Source organism: Carcharodon carcharias, chromosome 8 (assembly GCF_017639515.1).
Source record: "Carcharodon carcharias isolate sCarCar2 chromosome 8, sCarCar2.pri, whole genome shotgun sequence".
In the NCBI taxonomy this organism is placed as follows: domain Eukaryota; kingdom Metazoa; phylum Chordata; class Chondrichthyes; order Lamniformes; family Lamnidae; genus Carcharodon; species Carcharodon carcharias.
In genome coordinates this window covers 76,180,337-76,198,447 of record NC_054474.1, presented here as the reverse complement: position 1 = coordinate 76,198,447, position 18,111 = coordinate 76,180,337, and the positions used below count along the sequence as shown (strand labels likewise).

Sequence of the window (18,111 nt, the reverse complement as noted above, 5' to 3'; positions counted from 1 at the left end):
TATGTAAGAAGTTACCATGATGATTCCTTGAAATTTCAAATATACTTGAATGTATATTTATGTTCTTTTGTTGATTGCCTCTGACTTTAATAAATGCAAATTGGTAAAAATATGATTTGGGAAAATTAATATCCCCATGAATAGCTGTGTATTTAAACCCTCTATTACTGATGTAAAATGCTCATCAGTACAATGGCAGAAATTGGTTGCATTTGGTTGCTCACTAGGGGTCTGAGGAATGATAAATTCTTCAAAAAGAAAATTTCAATCAGATCATGGCTCCATTGATAATTTAATGAATATCTAGCGATGGTTTCATTTAGGGGATGGAGGAGCAGAGGGACCCGAGAGCATATGTGCACAAATTATTAAGGTGGTAGGGCAGGTTGAGAAAGTGGTTATTAAGGTACATGGGATCCTGGGATTTATAAATAGAAGTACGGAGTGCAAAAGCAAGGAAATTATGGTGAACCTTTAAAAGCACTGCTTTGACCGGAATATTGTGTCTGTTGTAGGCACCGCACTTTATGAATGATTTGAAGGCATTGGAGAGGATGCAGAAAACATTTATGAGAATGCTTCCAGAGATGAGGGAGTTACAATTATATATTGGGCTCTTCTCCTTAGAGAAGCGAAAGTTAAGAGATTTGATAAAGGTGCTCAAAATCATGAGGGCTCTGGGCAGAGCAGATTAGGAGAAACTGTTCCCATTGTCGGAAGGGTTGAGAATCAGAGGACACAAATTTAAAGTGATTGGCAAAAGAACCAGTATCAACATGAGGAAAAACATTATGCAGCAAGTGGTTAAAATCTGGGATTCACTGCCAAAGAATGTGGTGGAAGCTGATTCAGTCGTGGCTTTCAAATTGGATAATTATCTGATGCCTATAAAAGTAAAAACATAAATGCAAAAAAAAGGACCAAACACTTAGTCTTTTACATTTACTGACCACACAGGTTCTCATATGTCTCAATCCTGCATTCTATACCAGCTACAAATCCTCATCCCAAAAGGGTAGTTACCTGAAGAGAAAGCATTTGCAGAGCAACAGGAGAAACACAGGGGAATGGGGCTAACTGAGTTACTCTCGCAGAGTGCCTGCACAGCATGATAGGCCAAATGGCTGCCTCTTGTGGTGCAATCATTTTATGATTCTATGATTCTTTGCAGAGGAAAAGGCCCTCTAAAGAATACATCTGATGTAATCAGTGCAGCTAAAAAAATTGCTGAAGCTGGATCCAGGATGGATAAACTTGGACGGACTATTGCTGATCACGTGAGTCTTTGCAACAGAGGCAGTGCAAAATGCTAGTGTGTTGAATAGTATTGGCGGTAGGAATGTGCAGTGTAAAGGTGAGTGGCTTCTCTTTTGTTTTCACCCTCCTGCGCAGGTGCTAGCCCCCTAAATGAGCACAGGGGGCAAGATGGCAGAGCAGGTCAGGGAGGCCACGAAGAACAGCAGTCATAGCAAGTGTGCCTACCTGGCCCCACCGCCTAGGAGAGTGGGAGTCTCACACAGGGCAGAGCGAGTAAGTGCATCTTGTCACCTTCACAGCCATCCTGAATTCCTCCTCAGAGATAAAATGCCCAAACCTCCCAGACTTGGGCAGCGAGTGAGTGAGCAAGAGTTTGTGAGAGGTCAAGAACGAGAGGGCACAGATTTAAAATAATTGGCAAAGGCAGTGTGAGAGAGAACTTTCTCGTGCAGCAGTGGTTAGGGTTTGGAATACACTGCCTGAGAGTGGGGGAGGAAGGCTCAATCAAGGCATTCTCAAAGAAATTGGACTGTTATTTGAAAAGGAACAGTGTGCAGGGTTACGGAGCTGAGGCAGGAGAATGGCACTGGGTGAATTGTTTGTTAGGGAGCCGGTGTGGCCAAAATGGGCTGAATGGCCTTCTGTGCTGTAACAATTCTGTGATCCTGTGCACTTTTGTTCACGATTATATGCTTTTTCTGCAATTTTGTATGCGTAGCTGCTTGTGTGGAAATATTTTTATTTATCAATTAGATTTCTTGAGAAGTAGCTTGTGAAATATTGACTGTGGTGGTATTGGCCTTTCTTTCTGTCATATGCTTAGGTTCGCACACACACAAGCATCCAACTTGATTCGTTACTGTAGCTAGGAATATAGATGTTAAGTTTAAATTCATCCGTTTGTAGATTTTGTTTGAATTTGTATAACACACCTAAATTTCAGTTGTCCTGATGGTTAACTATTTACCTCTCTTTAACTCTGATCAGTTTAGATGCACAACTCAAGGGGCTCTAAATGCTAAGCCACAAACTGCCATGTAATATTCAGGGACTTGGTCTAGTCCAGTCTACATTGTAATTTAGCACAATAAATGGATTTTGTGGTTCTGTTCATTTGTCTGTTTACTGGTTAATCTATTTAGCAGTTAACAGCCTGAAGTGTTGATGCTAATCTTCTGAAGCCAAGCATGGTCATGAGATGTAACCAATAGCCAAAATATAGTCATAATTTCTTTGTTCGATTCTTGGACTTACTACTTAATTTTTGGACATTGGGGTCATGGGGAGTGAGCAGTTGCCTATAGGTACATTCCGAAGCACTGAGCTCAAGAAGGTGAACTGGTCAATGCAAAAATCTTAGATTCCGAAATGTTGATTGTGTCAAGCTCATCTGGTTTATTATTCTGTATTAAACATGGTAAGTAGAAATAGAATAGCATGTTAACTATGATCAGCAGAGAGGGAGGAATACAGAAGAAAATGTATTCTGGCTTATTTGTGATTACAGGTTCTGTTAAAAATGATTTTGCTTGCCAACTACATAAATTGATTGGGAACAAATTAGAGCGATGGAAAATTTATAATCTATTGAAATTCTTCATGCAATATTTGTTCCATGAAGGATGAGACAGTTATGAACTGATGGGCTGCAATATGAACAGTGTATTTCCTTCTAAACCTTTCTCCCTTGTATGTTTATCCAGCTTCCCCTTAAATGCATCTATACATTTGCTTCAAGTACTCATTGTGGTAATGCATTCCATATTCTTTGAGTAAAGAAATATCTCCAAATTTAGCTATTACACTTGGTGGTTATTTTGTATTTATGACCTCTTGTTCTGGTCTACCAGCAAGCATTTTTTCTACGTCTACAGTATGAACATCTTTCATAATCTTCTGTGAGGCCACTCTCTTTTCTAGAGAAAAGTTACCCAGCATATCCAGCCTTTTCTGATAAGTATATCTCCTCAGCTCTGATATCATCCTTGTGAATTTTTTTTGTTGTACCTTCTCCAATGCCCCTATATTTTTATGATAACTGCATAGGATTCTAAGTTTGTTCTAACCTTCAATACAAGTTTGGCATTTCTCTACTTTTCAATTCTGCCCCTCTAAAAATGAAACCTATCAATCTTTTACTAGCTTTATTAACCTGTGTTATTGTTGTTCTCTTACAAAATGCACGACCTCTTTATTTTAAAAATACTTTTTTTAAAAGCATACTTTTTTTAAGAAAAGAATCATTTTTGGATAGAGCAACATGCTTTATTTGCATGCAAACCAGGATACTGCAGCTGTAACCCTGAGGACTGCAAGTGAGCAGAAAGAGGCAAATGTGTTCTGATTGATATTGAAACATTTTTGCAGCACTTTACAATGTTGCTGTAGAATTTGATATCAAATGTGATTTAATACTGGCTGCACATAACTTGTTAAAATAGTTTAACCTGACGGCAGCATAGACCCACAAAATGTAATTCTGCCATCAGAATTAAGCTTTAACACTCTTTAATGCAGGCAGCTAACACTGGCATACTCGTGCAGAGGCATCTAATGCCAAAACCCACACTTTTTGATATTTATTCAAATTAATAAAAATAGCTTGCTAAAGCTATTTCAGTTTACAGAATAGCAATAAAGTAGAATGGGGATCAACAGTTCATTGTCTTTACAGACTCCAGACTTTGTATATTCCTGTTTAAGTGTCCAAAATTTTAAGCTTCATTATACAAAATCACAATTACTCTTATCAAAAATTAGATTAAAAAACTTAAAGTATTATGACATAGCTGGTTTAAGGAATCATTGTAAGTATGCATACTGTTTCTTCAAGTAAACAGTTTAAATAGTTTCAATAAGGTTGATATCTTTAACAAGCTGACGCACAAAAACTTAAAGCCTATTTTAAGTATTTATACATTAAGATAGCACAGATATAGAAAGTGAAAATGATTTTCAATTTATACAGCTTGAATCATGCACAGTAAAATAGGGTTTCTCAGTGCTGGCAGAAAAATGACCATATTTTATTGATTCTTACTTCACCAACACTTGACAATCTATCAATTCCATCTGACTTCTAAACAATCAGTCGACCTGTACAAACTGTCTTTTTTAATAGAATCCATATTATTTTGAAGTTGCTTAGATTGCAAATTATTTGCTCTATCTCCATTATTTTTAGATCAAATGTCAACACTTGCCTGAACTCTGTTCAACATTGATTTCCATTGAACTTGGTTTTAGCAACACAACCTATTAATATTATTGGACAAAATTGACTTTTAATCAGTTCTAGCTATGAAACTGAATACATTGGACAGTTTGTCTCTTTAGTTTTTGAAGCTGGCGTTGAAAGTTTTCTTTATTATTTCACAGAATGTGGCCATCAGTGGCTAGGACAGAATTGTTGCCCATCCCTCCTTGTCTTTGAGAGGGTGGTGATGAGCTGCCACTTTAAGTGCTGCAGTTGGGTTGGAGAGGCAGTGGCATAGTCACTGAGCTAGCATTCCAGCGAGCCAGGTTAATGTTGTGGGGACCCGGGTTCAAATCCCACATGGCAGATGGTGAGATTTGAATTCAGTAAATTAAAAGTCTGATGATGACTGCGAAACCAATTGCTGATTGTCATTTAAATAAAAACATCAGGTTCACTAATGCCCTTTAGGAAAGGAAATCTGCTGTCCTTACCTGGTCTGGCCTACATCTGACTCCAGACCTTCAGCAATGTGGTTGACTCTTAAATGCACTCTGAACAAGGGCAGTTAGGGTTGGCCCGCATCCCATGAACGAATAAAAAAAAAGTCCATGTGGTGTAGGTACACCCGTAGTGCTGTTAGGAAGGAAGTTCCAGGAATTTGGTCCAGCAACAATGAATGGCAATATAGTTCAAAGTCAGGATAGTGTGGCTTGGAGAGAACTTGCAAGATGGTGGTGTTCCCATGCATCTGTTGCCCTTATCCTTCTAGGTGGTAGGAATTGTAGGTTTGGAAGGTGCTGTCGAAGGAGGCTTGATGAGTTTTTAGTGTACACAGCTGCCGCTGCGGGTTGGTGGAGGGTGAATGTTTAAGGTGGTAGATGGGTGTCAACTCACTGAGAATTCAGTGGCAAGTAACTCATCTCTTGACATCCCAAAGCCTGCCAATAAGTTAGGAGTGTGATGGAATATCCATTTGCCTGGATTAGTGCAGTCCTACAACACTCAAGAAGCTCAACACCATCCACAACAACGCATTCGGCTCCAGAGGTCCCCAGTATCACAGATGCCAGTCTTCAGCCAATTCGATTCACTCCACGTGCTGTCAAGAAATTGCTGAAGGCACTGGATAGCGCAAAGACTATGGGCTCTGACAATATTTCGGCAATAGTACTGAAGACCTGTGCTCCAGAACTGGCCGTGCCCCTAGCCAAGTTGTTGCAGTACAACTATAACATTGGCATCCATCCAGCAATGTGGAAAATTGCCCAGGTATGTCTTGTCCACAAAAAGCAGGACAAATCCAACCCGGCCAATTACCGCCTCATTAGTCTACTCTTGATCATCAGTAAAGTGATGGGAGGGGTTATCAATAGTGCTATCAAGCGGCACTTGCTTAGAAATAACCTTCTGACTGTTGCTCAGTTTGGGTTCTGCAGGGATCACTCTGCTCCTGATCTCATTAGAGCCTTCGTTCAAACATGGACAAAAGACCTAAACTCCAGGGGTGAGGTGAGAGTGACTGCTCTTGACATCAAGGCAGCCTTTGATGTGAGTGTGGCATCAAGGAGCCCTAGCAAAACTGGACTCTATGGAAATCGGGGAAAACGCTCCGCTGTTTGGAATCATACCTAGCACAAAGGAAGATGGTTGAGGTTGTTGGAGGTTAATCATCTCCATTCCAGGACATCGTTGCATGAGTCCCTCAGGGTCGTGTCCTCAGCCCAACCATCTTAAGCTGCTTCATCAATGACCTTCCTTCCATCATAAGGTCAGAAGTGGGGATGTTCACTGATGATTGTACAATGTTCAGTACCATTCGCGATGACTCATACTGAAGCAGTCCATGTCCAAGTGCAGCAAGACCTGGAAAATATCCAAGCTTCAGTTGACAAGTGGCAAATAACATTCATGCCAGACAATGACCATCTCCAACGAGAGAATCTAACTATCGCCTGTTGACATTCAATGGCATTACCATCACTGAATCTCCCACTGTCAACATCCCGGGGGTTACCAGTGACCAGAAACTGAACTGGACTAGCCATGTAAATACTGTGGCTACAAGACCAGATCAGAGGCTACAAATGCTGTGGCGAGTAACTCACCACCTGACACCTCAAAGCTTGTCCACTATCTACAAGGTACAAGTCTTGAGTGTGATGGAATACACCGCACTTGCCTGGATGAGTGCAGCTCCAACAACGCTCAAGAAGCTCAACACCATCCAGGATAAAGCAGCCCGCTTGATTGGCACCCCATCCACAAAGATTCACTCCTTCCACCACTGCCGCACAGTGGCAACAGTGTGTACCGTCTACAAGATACACTGCAGGAACTCACCAAGACTCCTTAGACAGCACCTTCCAAACCCGCGACCGCTACCGTATAGAAAGACGAGCAGCGGATGCATGGAACATCACCACCTGTAAGTTCTCCTCCAAGTTGCACACCATTCTGACTTGGAAATATATCACTCTTTCCTTTGCTGCCGCTGGATCAAAATCCTGGAACACTCTCCCTAACAACAGCACTTTGGGTGTATCTACACCATATGGACTGTAGCAGTTTAAGAAGGCAGCTCACCACCACCTTCTCAAGGGCAACTAGGGATGGGCAATAAATGCTGGCCTAGCCAGCAACACCCACATCCCATAGATGATTTTTTAAAAAAATCAACCCGACTGCTTTATCCTGGATGGTGTCAAGCTTCTTGAGTGTTGTAGGACTGTGCTTATTCTAGGTAAATGGAGAGTATTCCATCACACTCCTAACTTATTGGCAGATTCTGGGGAGTCAAGAGGTGTTACTTGCTGCAGAATTCTCAGCCTCTGACCTGCTCTTGTAACCACAGTATTTAGATGGCTGGTCCAGTTCACTTTCTGGCAATGATAATCTCCAAGATATCAATAGTTCAAGCCAAATGGTAGAACACCGAAGTATGACCATCTTGAAATCCCAGTTGATCATTTTAGGGTCATATTTGCTTAATACTACCCTTAACTGATAAGTCTCATTAGGTATGCTTCCATCTGCGTTATACTGAATCAATTCAAAATAAACAAGTGCCCTGGAAGCTTACTTGGCCTTGTATAATGAATGAATCCTATCCTACTTATTGAAAATCTGCAACAGTCACACCTAATAATCTCTGTGCCACTTGGCTAGGAGAGTCATTGATCCGTGCTGACAGCCAAGGCAGTGCTTGATATTTTCACTGACGTTGAACAACAACTCTTTACTTTCTGTCGATAGTTATATAGGTGAGGGGCAGGCTCTTGCTTTATGCTTGTGTTCCGCCAAGGACTATTTGCGATTCAAGATCTTGTCAACTGATTAGTGGCTTTGCCAAGTCATTTTAAGTGGCCAAAGCAATATCATTCTGCCTTCAGGGTTCCAAAACAGGGAGGTGAGCCAAGCAGGATTACGTGCCTAGTCTTTCAAAGGAAGGAATTCTAATTAAAGGGACCACAGCATGCCTTACAATGGCTCACCCAGCACTTGAATTTTTAAGGCTGTAACAACCACACAAGTGAAGTGACGTAGGAAGGCTGTTCCCAGGTCCCACTCTTGCCTGGAAGTCCTGCTGCAGGTTCTACGGGGCTGCAATGAGCTGAGCTCTTTCTAGGATGGGAGGAGGAGAATACTTGCTCTAACCAATCAAAAGACTCTTCAGTGACGGGCACTTCATCTGCCTCTGGCATTACATGTCCCCCACCTCCACTGGGGAGAAGGTTTTGCTCCTTTGGGCTGTAGGTGTCAGCAGCAACCTGCTATGGGAGCCTGACCCTGCTGAGTCACAGAGATAAAAACAGAGATTAAAAACTGTGTTTAGAGAGTTGATCCACATTAAGAGGAAGTTTTATCTTCTTCCAGCTGGATCTTGGTGCCTATCCCCTCTGGGCCATATACCTGAGGTGAAGGCAGATGGTGCTCCTGCTGGGGTTGCTCCTGGTGATAGTGCTGTCTCTCCCCTTGTTCCTCATCAGAGGTGAAAGGTACAGCTGTACACACTGCCTCCATGCTGTGTGAAGGCTAGCAGTGGAGAAGTATAGCTGAAGATGAGTGAAGTGCCTTCCAGGAAGTTGGAAATTACCTGTCAGGCAGTGATGGCATTTTCCCAGAGAAGAAGTGCTTTGAGCAGCAAGCTTTCACCTAGCCATGACTGGAGTTCTTTAGTTTCGCTGATCAAAGCTTTCCCACCTTGTCAGTTTCAACATCGGAAACAGTGTCCTGGTTGAAAAATCCAGAACTGAGGGTTGAAATAGTACTTAATTGGCTTTCTTAAGATCTTAATTTGCTTCCCAGCAGATCCAAGGGAGTTCCCCACTTGCCTTTTGACCTGCTTGGTAAAATCCAGAAGAGGGTAGAATGATATCAGGATCCTGATCCAACGTGACACTTTTTTAAGGGGATTTAACGCTGTGCAACTGCAAACCCATCATCCCTTTGTCTAGGAAAATGTCTTCCTTCCCCCCCACCCCCAATCCAAATTTATTTCTGTAGTTTAGGTTACAGATAGGGTAACACTGCAAAGACAACTGGAAGGAGTTTGAAATTCCCATTCACCAGAAGTTTATTATTCCTTTTCCTTTACCCGTGTGAATGGAAGCTATGGCAGTAATTTGCTGCTTGCCATTTTTTTTCCACCTGAATAGCTTTCTTCAAAGCTACTTGGCTGAAGCTGGTAAAAGTGGGCCAGTTTCATCAGCATTAGAATGTCATTGACCATGTCACAAGATAGGTCACTTTTTTAACCCTACTCACTCAGTGAGTATGGTGTTGGCAGAAGTTGCTGTGCTCCCACCTCCCTCCCACCCTCTCAACAATTTGAACACCTAGGTTTGTGGGGGCATGTAAACTGCTGCCCTCATAAATATTGAGATGCATAATTGTTTGATTAATTAGTTTGTATATGTCAGTGCAGCAAGATGCATAATGGGATCTTAAATATATCTGACAATTGTAATGACAGCTGATGTACCTTATACATCCAGAGCTAGTTAATAGGAAACTTTTTGTCCCTTGGGTTCCAGAAAGGCCTATTATGGCCTATTATAAAATTTAATGTTGATCTTACACCAAATGATTATCACATCATTTAAACCATCATATCACTGATGCCATAGATGCTTTATTTATATTTGTAGGCATGGACTTAAGGTTTGGTGTCAACTTTTCTACATGACTGTTTTGAAGGCAAAAAGGTACTTTGAGAATAGGACAAATTGTTAGGAAATACTTGAGGGAATTCTATATTTTTTAAATGGAAATATTTAATGGTGATGTATACCCAAAATAGAAATCATTTCCATTCCCCAACACACACACAATTTAAGTATATATTTTGGGAGAGAAAGAGCTTTAATGCAGATTCCTGTTTGTTTTCCAGTTGATCCAGCAGACATCAATTAAATTGCAGCACCAGATTGCTAAAGCATAGTGTCCATTATTGATGAGTGGGGTGGGGGCAGCAACAGTGGATGTAGAAATGTAGAGCAACATTAGAATGAGGCATGCTTTGGGCTACTATCTAAAATTTTATAGAATGTTCTTGTCTACTTAGAGTCTCAGAGTAGGAAATTCAAAGTCTCAATCAAAGTCCCAGGGTCCCTGTGAACGCCCCCAATAGCGAGTTTTGCACATGCACAAGCGCACGCACACATACACCCACACAGGTTTTTTGGCAAACCTGTAAACATGGCCAAGCAGAAAATATTCATTTTTATGTAGCTACTACATGAAACTGAGTTTTAGTATTAAAACTTAAAATCGAGCTGTCTGAGAAATAACCTTTTTAGTAAGGTGTATTTATAGGATTTCTGCCAACAGCTTAGTACAGGAAACAAAAATGTAACTCGTGATTTGAATGGAATTTTGTCAACTAGATGTCAGTTTTGAAAGCAGTAGACTAAGTACAATTCTGAATCTCTTAGCAAATAGAAAGCAACATACAACTGCAGTAAATTATAAATTCTGGTGCATAATTGCTGTAATTTGTACTATTCAAAATTAAAAACAGAACTGTAATTTAGTAAATCACACGAGAGCAAACAGGTGCAGACCTCCTGAACTTGCTCGATGCTTGTTTCACTCAGCATTGTGGGAACACTGTAATCCATGTGGTACAAGGTTACTGAAGCCCACTGCATGTCTCCCGTGTAATGTCTGCAGATGCTTCAGTTGCAAATTTCTTCAGACCTTAACTCAGAATAAACACTGTTGTATAGTAAGAATTTGGACCATTAAATATTAATGACACAAACCGTTAGTATAATTTAAGTTAATTGAGATGCTAAAATTAACTTGATTACACTGCCCTTTTTCAGTGCTTTTAATTTGAAACTTCAAATTAACTTGCAAAGCTGACCAGGACTATCAAATTATCTGCTAAATGAAATTGGAAACATATTCTATTCAATAGCACTTATAGAATTAGGCCAATGATTGATAGGATATTTGCAAAATTTTTGTGTACCTTTTTCTTCACGGGCTTAATCTTAAAAGTAAAATTTATACTATGTTCTTTTTGGAAAATCTGCCATTTCTTTTGACAAGCCAATCTTTTGAAGTAATTCTACCCCTGACAGTTTCTTTAGTCAACCTCACTTCATAGAGAATTATTTGGTACAATGTGAAATTACTATGTCAAGGAAAATGGATAACCACAGGTTTTCCTATGCATTAGCTGCTTGATATTCATGCCCATCTAGCCAGTCTTGGTTTATCATATGCATTACCAGGAATATATCAATCTGCATCATTTGTAAAATTTTCAGTTCTCCAGTCATTTTGAACAGGAATCTGTGTTTAATTACCCAACTAGACCATGGGGAGAACTTTCTCCCCTTCAGGCGAGCTGGGCGGGAGCAGGCACGGGCGGCCGTGCAGCCAATTGCTGTCATTTTGTGGGTGGGCCAATTAAGGCCTGCCCAACGGCACCACGCATCACTTTACGCATCGGCGAGCAAAGCCCACCCCTGCACGGCGACCAGAAAATTCAGGCCCATATATTCACCCATTAAAGGTGAAACATAGATCCTGACTAAGTGTTTGAAACACAAAACTGTTTCCATTTACTAGTAATAAATGCAAATAGACAATAAAAATTGAGAAGATAGATAAATAGATTAGAACAAGCATTACCATTATAGGCTTTGGTTAAAAAAAAAGAGATGCAGAAGTTAATCTAGCCATGAGGCTTTTTTTATTGAGCAGAGGGAGAAAAAGAAAGGAATAATAAGGAATGCTTCACTTTTAAAGTGTCTTATTCCAAAGAAGGATTTAAATTTCTGATGTAAGACAAATTTCATTTGCAATTAAAAATGTAAGGATTGCAAAAAGCTGTACTTTTTTAATGTTTTTGATCTATTCATCACAAGGACTTTCTTCTTGCATTACATACCTTGTGTTCATGTTTGTTTCAGTTCTTTTCTTCTCTTAAAGCTCGGAAGCGTCAGTCCATTTTCATTGGTAAATAACACTGCATGTTTAACCTACTAACTCAGGCAAAAGATTAATTTGGTTTTGTAGGTCTAAAACACTGATTAATGCAGCTTTGTTGTCATCCATCCAAAAGCGCTTTTTGTCAATGAGCTTAACCATCAGATATGAAGACAAAATTCCAGACAACATCAGTCGATGCTTCAGCATAGTTTGTTTTGGTTTTCCTCCATTATTAATGTAGAGACTTCCTTCTTTAGAGATGAACCAAGCAGAGGGCTTAAGTATTTCTGATCAATGTGAGAAATATGATTGGCTCTTCCTTTGCCCATAGACCACCAAGCTAAGTATCATCTGGCAATCATTTGTGTAATTGTGAAATCTTCAGTGAGGGACCAATTTTTAAATTGGTCCTAAGATTTGCAACATGAACATTTCAAAACCTTTTTCACTTGGGCAACATTGTTCGGCACCCAACACTGTAGATTCATTGTACACAATCCCATTGATAAATATATCTTTAGCTTCAATCGAAGTTTGACCAACAAGCTGCAGTGTGGTTTTGTTAGAACACCTCTGTAAAATATCCTTATTTCATTTGGCGGATTTATTTTGTCAGTGTTTTTGGTTGGATAATGCAAATATACAATTGTTATCCAATCACAAGTGGGAGTCTGGGCCACACTTGGGTCTATTCTCATTTAAAGGCTGCCCCGCTAGAAGGTTTCTGGATGTCCCAATTGCAGTTATTATAACAGCTCTATTACTTTTGTCTGTGCATGTAAGAAAGCAAGTAGTGTCTTCGTCAGTTTAGTTTTACAGAAGTAATCACAGTGACAAAGGTTAAAGTTACTGCATTTAAGTGTAGAATAAAATATTTCTTGAAGTGACTTATAGAACTAGTATTTGTTTTAGAGATTCTGATTTCACTGAAGTTCATAGTTTAGACACCTTCTGAATCACAAGTTTGAATTACAGACTGTACAACCGTTATTTTCATTTCAAAATGTTTTCTTGCTGTTGTGTGGCAGCTAGGTTCAAAACATGGTGAGTATGTGATGGTTCACTGTCTAAACAGTTACGGCGTATACAAATATCTCTTATCCATTCCTTGTACAAATTCCACCTCCTTTGATTCTTGCACACCACCCCAAAAGCACAATAGGAATAATTTTTTTAAATCACCGTAAGGTCCCAATATTAGCATGCTTCGGCAATGGCATGCATTACCCTGGCATACAATGCTTCATCGGCAGTGATTTACAGATGTATGAAAATTGTACAATAGATTTTATGTAACTAAACTCTCAATAGCATTTATTTGCGAGGATGCATTGAGTCTGACTCTTCTACCTTCTACTTGGAGCAAAAGGTGAGGAGACCAATTCAGAACTGTTCACCACATAAATCTCAATTTACTCAATCTTAGAAAATTCCCGGTGTATTCTATCACCCCATAGCAGGGAAATCAGCACACTCTTGAAGCTTGCATATCTTTTTATTTTATATATGAGGAACAGTTAAGTAAATTGATCCTGTTCTCACTGGAAAAGAGAAGATGAAAGAGTGATTTGGCTGTTTTAGAATTCTAAAGGGACTAGCTAATGTAGACCATAAAATACCATTTCACCTTGTCAGGAGAGTAGAACTGCAGGACATTGCTTGCATTTGGAGGGTAAATTAAAAAATAATCTGTGGAAATAATACTGCAATAGTGTTGAATCTATAGAGCAGGCTTCCTAGGGAGAACGATGAAAGCAGTCATTCAGATGCAAATTAGTAAGATTTCTTTTAGAAAATAATACTTTGGAATAAGATGAGAGTAATTGAGACATGACATGGCGTAACATGTTTGGGAGGAATCTGACGGCTTTGGACCTGTGGCTCCTGAATTTCTCAACCATTGAGATTTTCCTCATGCCATGTCTGGGTCTGTATTAGTGATTGAGCAACAGTTGTTGCATTGTGTGATTACCAGGATGGTGGTAGACAAATTAGATGGATAGTGGTCTTTTCTCACCAGCAATTTTTATGCTCTCATGTCACAGCCTTCTGTTAGCTCAACCAACTGACTTTTTCATATGTGAGCTGGGATGATTTATAAAAGGCGTTGGGGGAGGGGCATCTGTGGGCGCCGCACAATCAAGTTTAATTGCATTATCATCCATCTTCCACTCGTGACTACTTTCTAGGAGATATTGCAAGTAATTTTAAGTTTCCACTGACCTGTTCAAAGCCTTAAGGAAAACTGTAGCACCACACCGCTTCCTGAAATCAGTTTCAGTTATTTCAATTTGAGCTATGAGTTTGATAGTACTATAATGTTTTACTCTTGAAACAGCTGAAAATGCTTGTAGGAATTGTGGGATTTTTAACTGTATTTTTTTTTTTACAGTGTCCAGACTCTAGCTGTAAGCAAGATTTATTGGCCTATCTGCAGCGCATTGCCTTGTACTGCCATCAACTAAATATCTGCAGCAAAGTTAAAGCAGAAGTCCAAAACCTGGGTGGGGAGCTCATTGTATCTGGAGTAAGTATTACGCATTTAATAAATGTGTGTTCATGCCAATTTCTAGCCAATCCTGAATTAGCAAAAAATGTTGTGGCCCCAAAAATCCAACAAAAGTAAGCCTGATGATTACAATCCTGGGATTGTGCCGAGTGGTAGTGTCCTCCTGCAGTTATTATAACAACCCAATACTTTTGTCTGTGTATGTAAGAAAGCAAGCAGTGTCTTTGTCAGTTTAGTTTTACAGAAGTAATTACAGTGACAAAAGTTGAAGTTACTACATTTAAGTGTAGAATAAAATATTTCTTGAAGTGACTTAAAGGACTGACATTTGTTTTAGAGATTCTGATCTCACTGAAGCTCATTAGTTTAAACACCCTTCTGAATCACAAGTTTGACTTACAGGCTCCACCTCTCTACCTTGCTTGCCTCCTTTAAGACACTTCTTAAAACCTGCCCCTTTGAACAAGCCTTTGGTCATCTGACCTAATGTCCTCTTATGTGGCTCAGTGTCAGACTTTCTTTTATAAAGCCCTTGTGAAGTGCCTTGGGACATTTCATTACATTAAAGGTGCTATATAAAGATAATTTGTTCTTGTATCCATTATGCAATATAGTTTGGAAGAAAATTAAGCATTAAATTCACTGATTCATAACAAACGTGGCATCTGAAAAATGACAATAGTACGCCCTCTTACCCACAACATGAATTGTGGCCTTTACATTCATTTTTAACATTTTTAATTATTTATTTTTTTAAATATTTTTGCTATAGTTCATGAAATAAAGATGTTTCTTCAGAAGAAATGTTCTCATATACCCAGTTGCATTAGGATGAAACAATACATTCTATCATTCTACCCACAATTCCATATATTGCAAATTCCTATTTTAGAACAAAAGTTTGCCATTTTAGAATTTAAAATATATTTGGTACATAATTTGAATAATATATATAATTTGAGACATCACATCATTGCACAACCAAATAAATCTTATCTTTTTTTGGATATAAATCAGTAATCAATAATAAAAAAAAGCACCTGTTTTAATTCATCTGCCGAGATACAGCTTTATCATACATGTAACACCAGCATCTGGGTACATTGTTGATTCCATTATCCATTTGTGGTATTATCTCTCTTATTGTAGTTTAAGCATATAGTTTTAAGTATTTAAAGTACTTTTCTGTACCTCCTTCTCAGTACCACAAACCATTTATAGTTTTCAGTTAGATAGGCAATCTACTGTCTCCTCAGTGCTATTCTGAAATTGAACACTTGCGTGTTCTGATTGGGCTTAGGAACAAAAGGCAAGCAGCACAAGTTGATTTTTCTATGATTTGGAAAGTGCCTTATGCCTGTAAATTACAGTACCTCCCACCTGAGACAGAGCAGTTGAGAACTCACTGCTTCAAGTTGTTGATAGCATATACAACATCTAATGTGAATAGTTAGGCTAGCATATGCCTCAAGGTCATTAAACAGTGTGATTTTTTTTTATCTTGATTCTATTGAGCAAAATTGACACTGAACTTGTAATAACTGCAGGTTCACAGATAATTGTATTGCAACCTACTTATTCTCAGAAGCCTGTCTTTCCTTCATTTCCAGGTGGATAGTGCAATGTCTCTTATCCAAGCTGCAAAGAACTTGATGAACGCTGTTGTGCAAACAGTAAAGGCTTCTTATGTGGCATCCACTAAATATCAGAAGTCGCTGGGCATGGCTTCGCTAAACATGCCTGCTGTCTCATGGAAGATGAGGGCTCCAGAGAAGAAACCCCTGGTAAAGAGGGAGAAAAATGATGATGTTCACAAAGTTAAAAGGGCATCTCAGAAAAAGCATGTCTCACCAGTGCAGGCTCTCAGTGAATTCAAGGCAATGGATAGCATCTAAAATTTAAAAGCATTCCTCTACTTGGTCAAAATACATTTGAGTGGCTTCAAGAACTCCTCCTTTAATTTACTCAACTTTTAAAAAAAAAAAATGTAAGCTTTTAATATACACACACAAATATGGGTCATAGAGAATTGCAGATTATTTTTTTCATATGGTTAAATAAAGTTAGTCTCCATTTCTTAATTGGTAGGGGAAGTTGGAATGCTGTGCAGATTAGATCAAAATCAAGCCTTGTTTGGCACTCTGGTAATGGGCTGACAATAACTGAGGCATTGCTTTAATACTATAAAATAATCAAGAAACTCTAGCTTTTTGAGTGATGTGCAGATTGGCTGATGTTGAATTTTAAAGCCCAAAGTTCTTAGAATTGAATGAAACTGCCAACCCTTCTACAGGGAAGAAACTGCAACTGATTTTAAATCATTTTCCACAAGCAACCACATATGTATGATAATGAAAAGCTTTAAACCATTAAATGCACGTAGAGGTTACTACTGGTTTAATTATTGCTTAGATTGTTAATATCTGGAGTGGTTTGCAATTTGATTTCAACCCATTTCTGTATTCTAATCTTCCACCCCTCACCCTGTTTCCAAACAAAAAAGAGCGTTTACCCACTTTCTTTTGATCTCCCTTCCTCAATACAAAAGGCCAAGTTATTTACACATTCCTTGATATTAACATGCTCCCTAAATAGCCAAACTAGTATTGTGCTATGCAGTCATGCTATGTATCAAGGTACAATGTAATGGGTATGATAATCATTGGAAGACAATCCTAATTAGTAACTGTAGCAATATACTGTACCACATTTAAGAACTTTTTAAAAATCTTTTTTCATGATCTGAATACTTGTTGAAGCATAAATTTACCTCTGTATTGCTGTACTTCTCAAATAAAGTTACTGTTTTGACAGACCTTGTAGCTTTTCGCATTCTGAAATTACAGTTCTCTTGCAGTCAACCAAAATGTATCACTTTTGGTTTTCATTATAATTGCATTTCAAAATAGAGGTTGCTTTCATTCTGCAGCCTTGGGCAAAACTCTTAACCTTACATTATGCCAGGAGACATTTGAAAAGTAATTTTAATTCCAGTTATAGATTTAGTTCCATGTATTTTTAGTGTGGGGGAACTTCTATCCATGGGTTTTAATTATGTTGAAATGTACCTTTATTGATTAGAGAGTGGTGCATTTGCCAACAATATTTTACAACTTGAATTATTCAGGCATTGCCATTGTTTTTTTTAGTAAATAAATACAGATAATGCTGGAAATGCTCAGGTCTGGCTGCATTCATGGAGAAAGAATAACAGTTAATGTTTTAGGTTGCTGACCTTTCGTCAGAACTTTCATCAAAAGTCATTGGCATACTTTGGTTTCCATGTAATATGGTTATATTTTAATAGGTTTTTGACTAATTTATTAAAGGCAAAAACCTAAGACATTTTACACAAGTGTCTTATATCTTAAGTTTACCCTTTTAAAAAAATGCCTTTTATTCTTATGATACTGGAAGTAAATTTTGCTCTCTCTCCAATAATGTATCATAGTTCACTAGACCACGATATACCGGGTATATATAATTATGCTGCATCCTCATCTCACTACTGTGACTACTCCAATCTCCCAAATGCCATTGAAAAACACAGGCCTTAAGGGATACACCACAGATGGCTGTATAAAGTCTTTGCATTGCCAATTTATTTTAGTTTATCAAAATGCAATAAACATGTGACATAAATCAAAAGTAGCCTTGGTCACTGAAGGATAGGAGAAGAGCAGCCAGCAAATTGACCCTGTAT

General features: G+C 38.8%; 1 protein-coding gene across 2 annotated transcripts in view; it reads left to right on the top strand.

Annotated features, from left to right (window-relative positions):
* Positions 1 to 17,224, top strand: part of ctnna1 (catenin (cadherin-associated protein), alpha 1) — a 196,741-nt gene extending 179,517 nt beyond the window's left edge. For both annotated transcript variants that reach the window (XM_041192980.1, XM_041192979.1), the window contains exons 16-18: positions 1,172 to 1,277; positions 14,292 to 14,426; positions 16,019 to 17,224. In XM_041192980.1, the coding sequence (XP_041048914.1) occupies positions 1,172 to 1,277; positions 14,292 to 14,426; positions 16,019 to 16,303 (526 nt within the window). In that variant the 3' untranslated portion in view covers positions 16,304 to 17,224. The remainder of the gene's footprint in view (positions 1 to 1,171; positions 1,278 to 14,291; positions 14,427 to 16,018) is intronic.
* Positions 17,225 to 18,111: the final 887 nt, after the last annotated feature.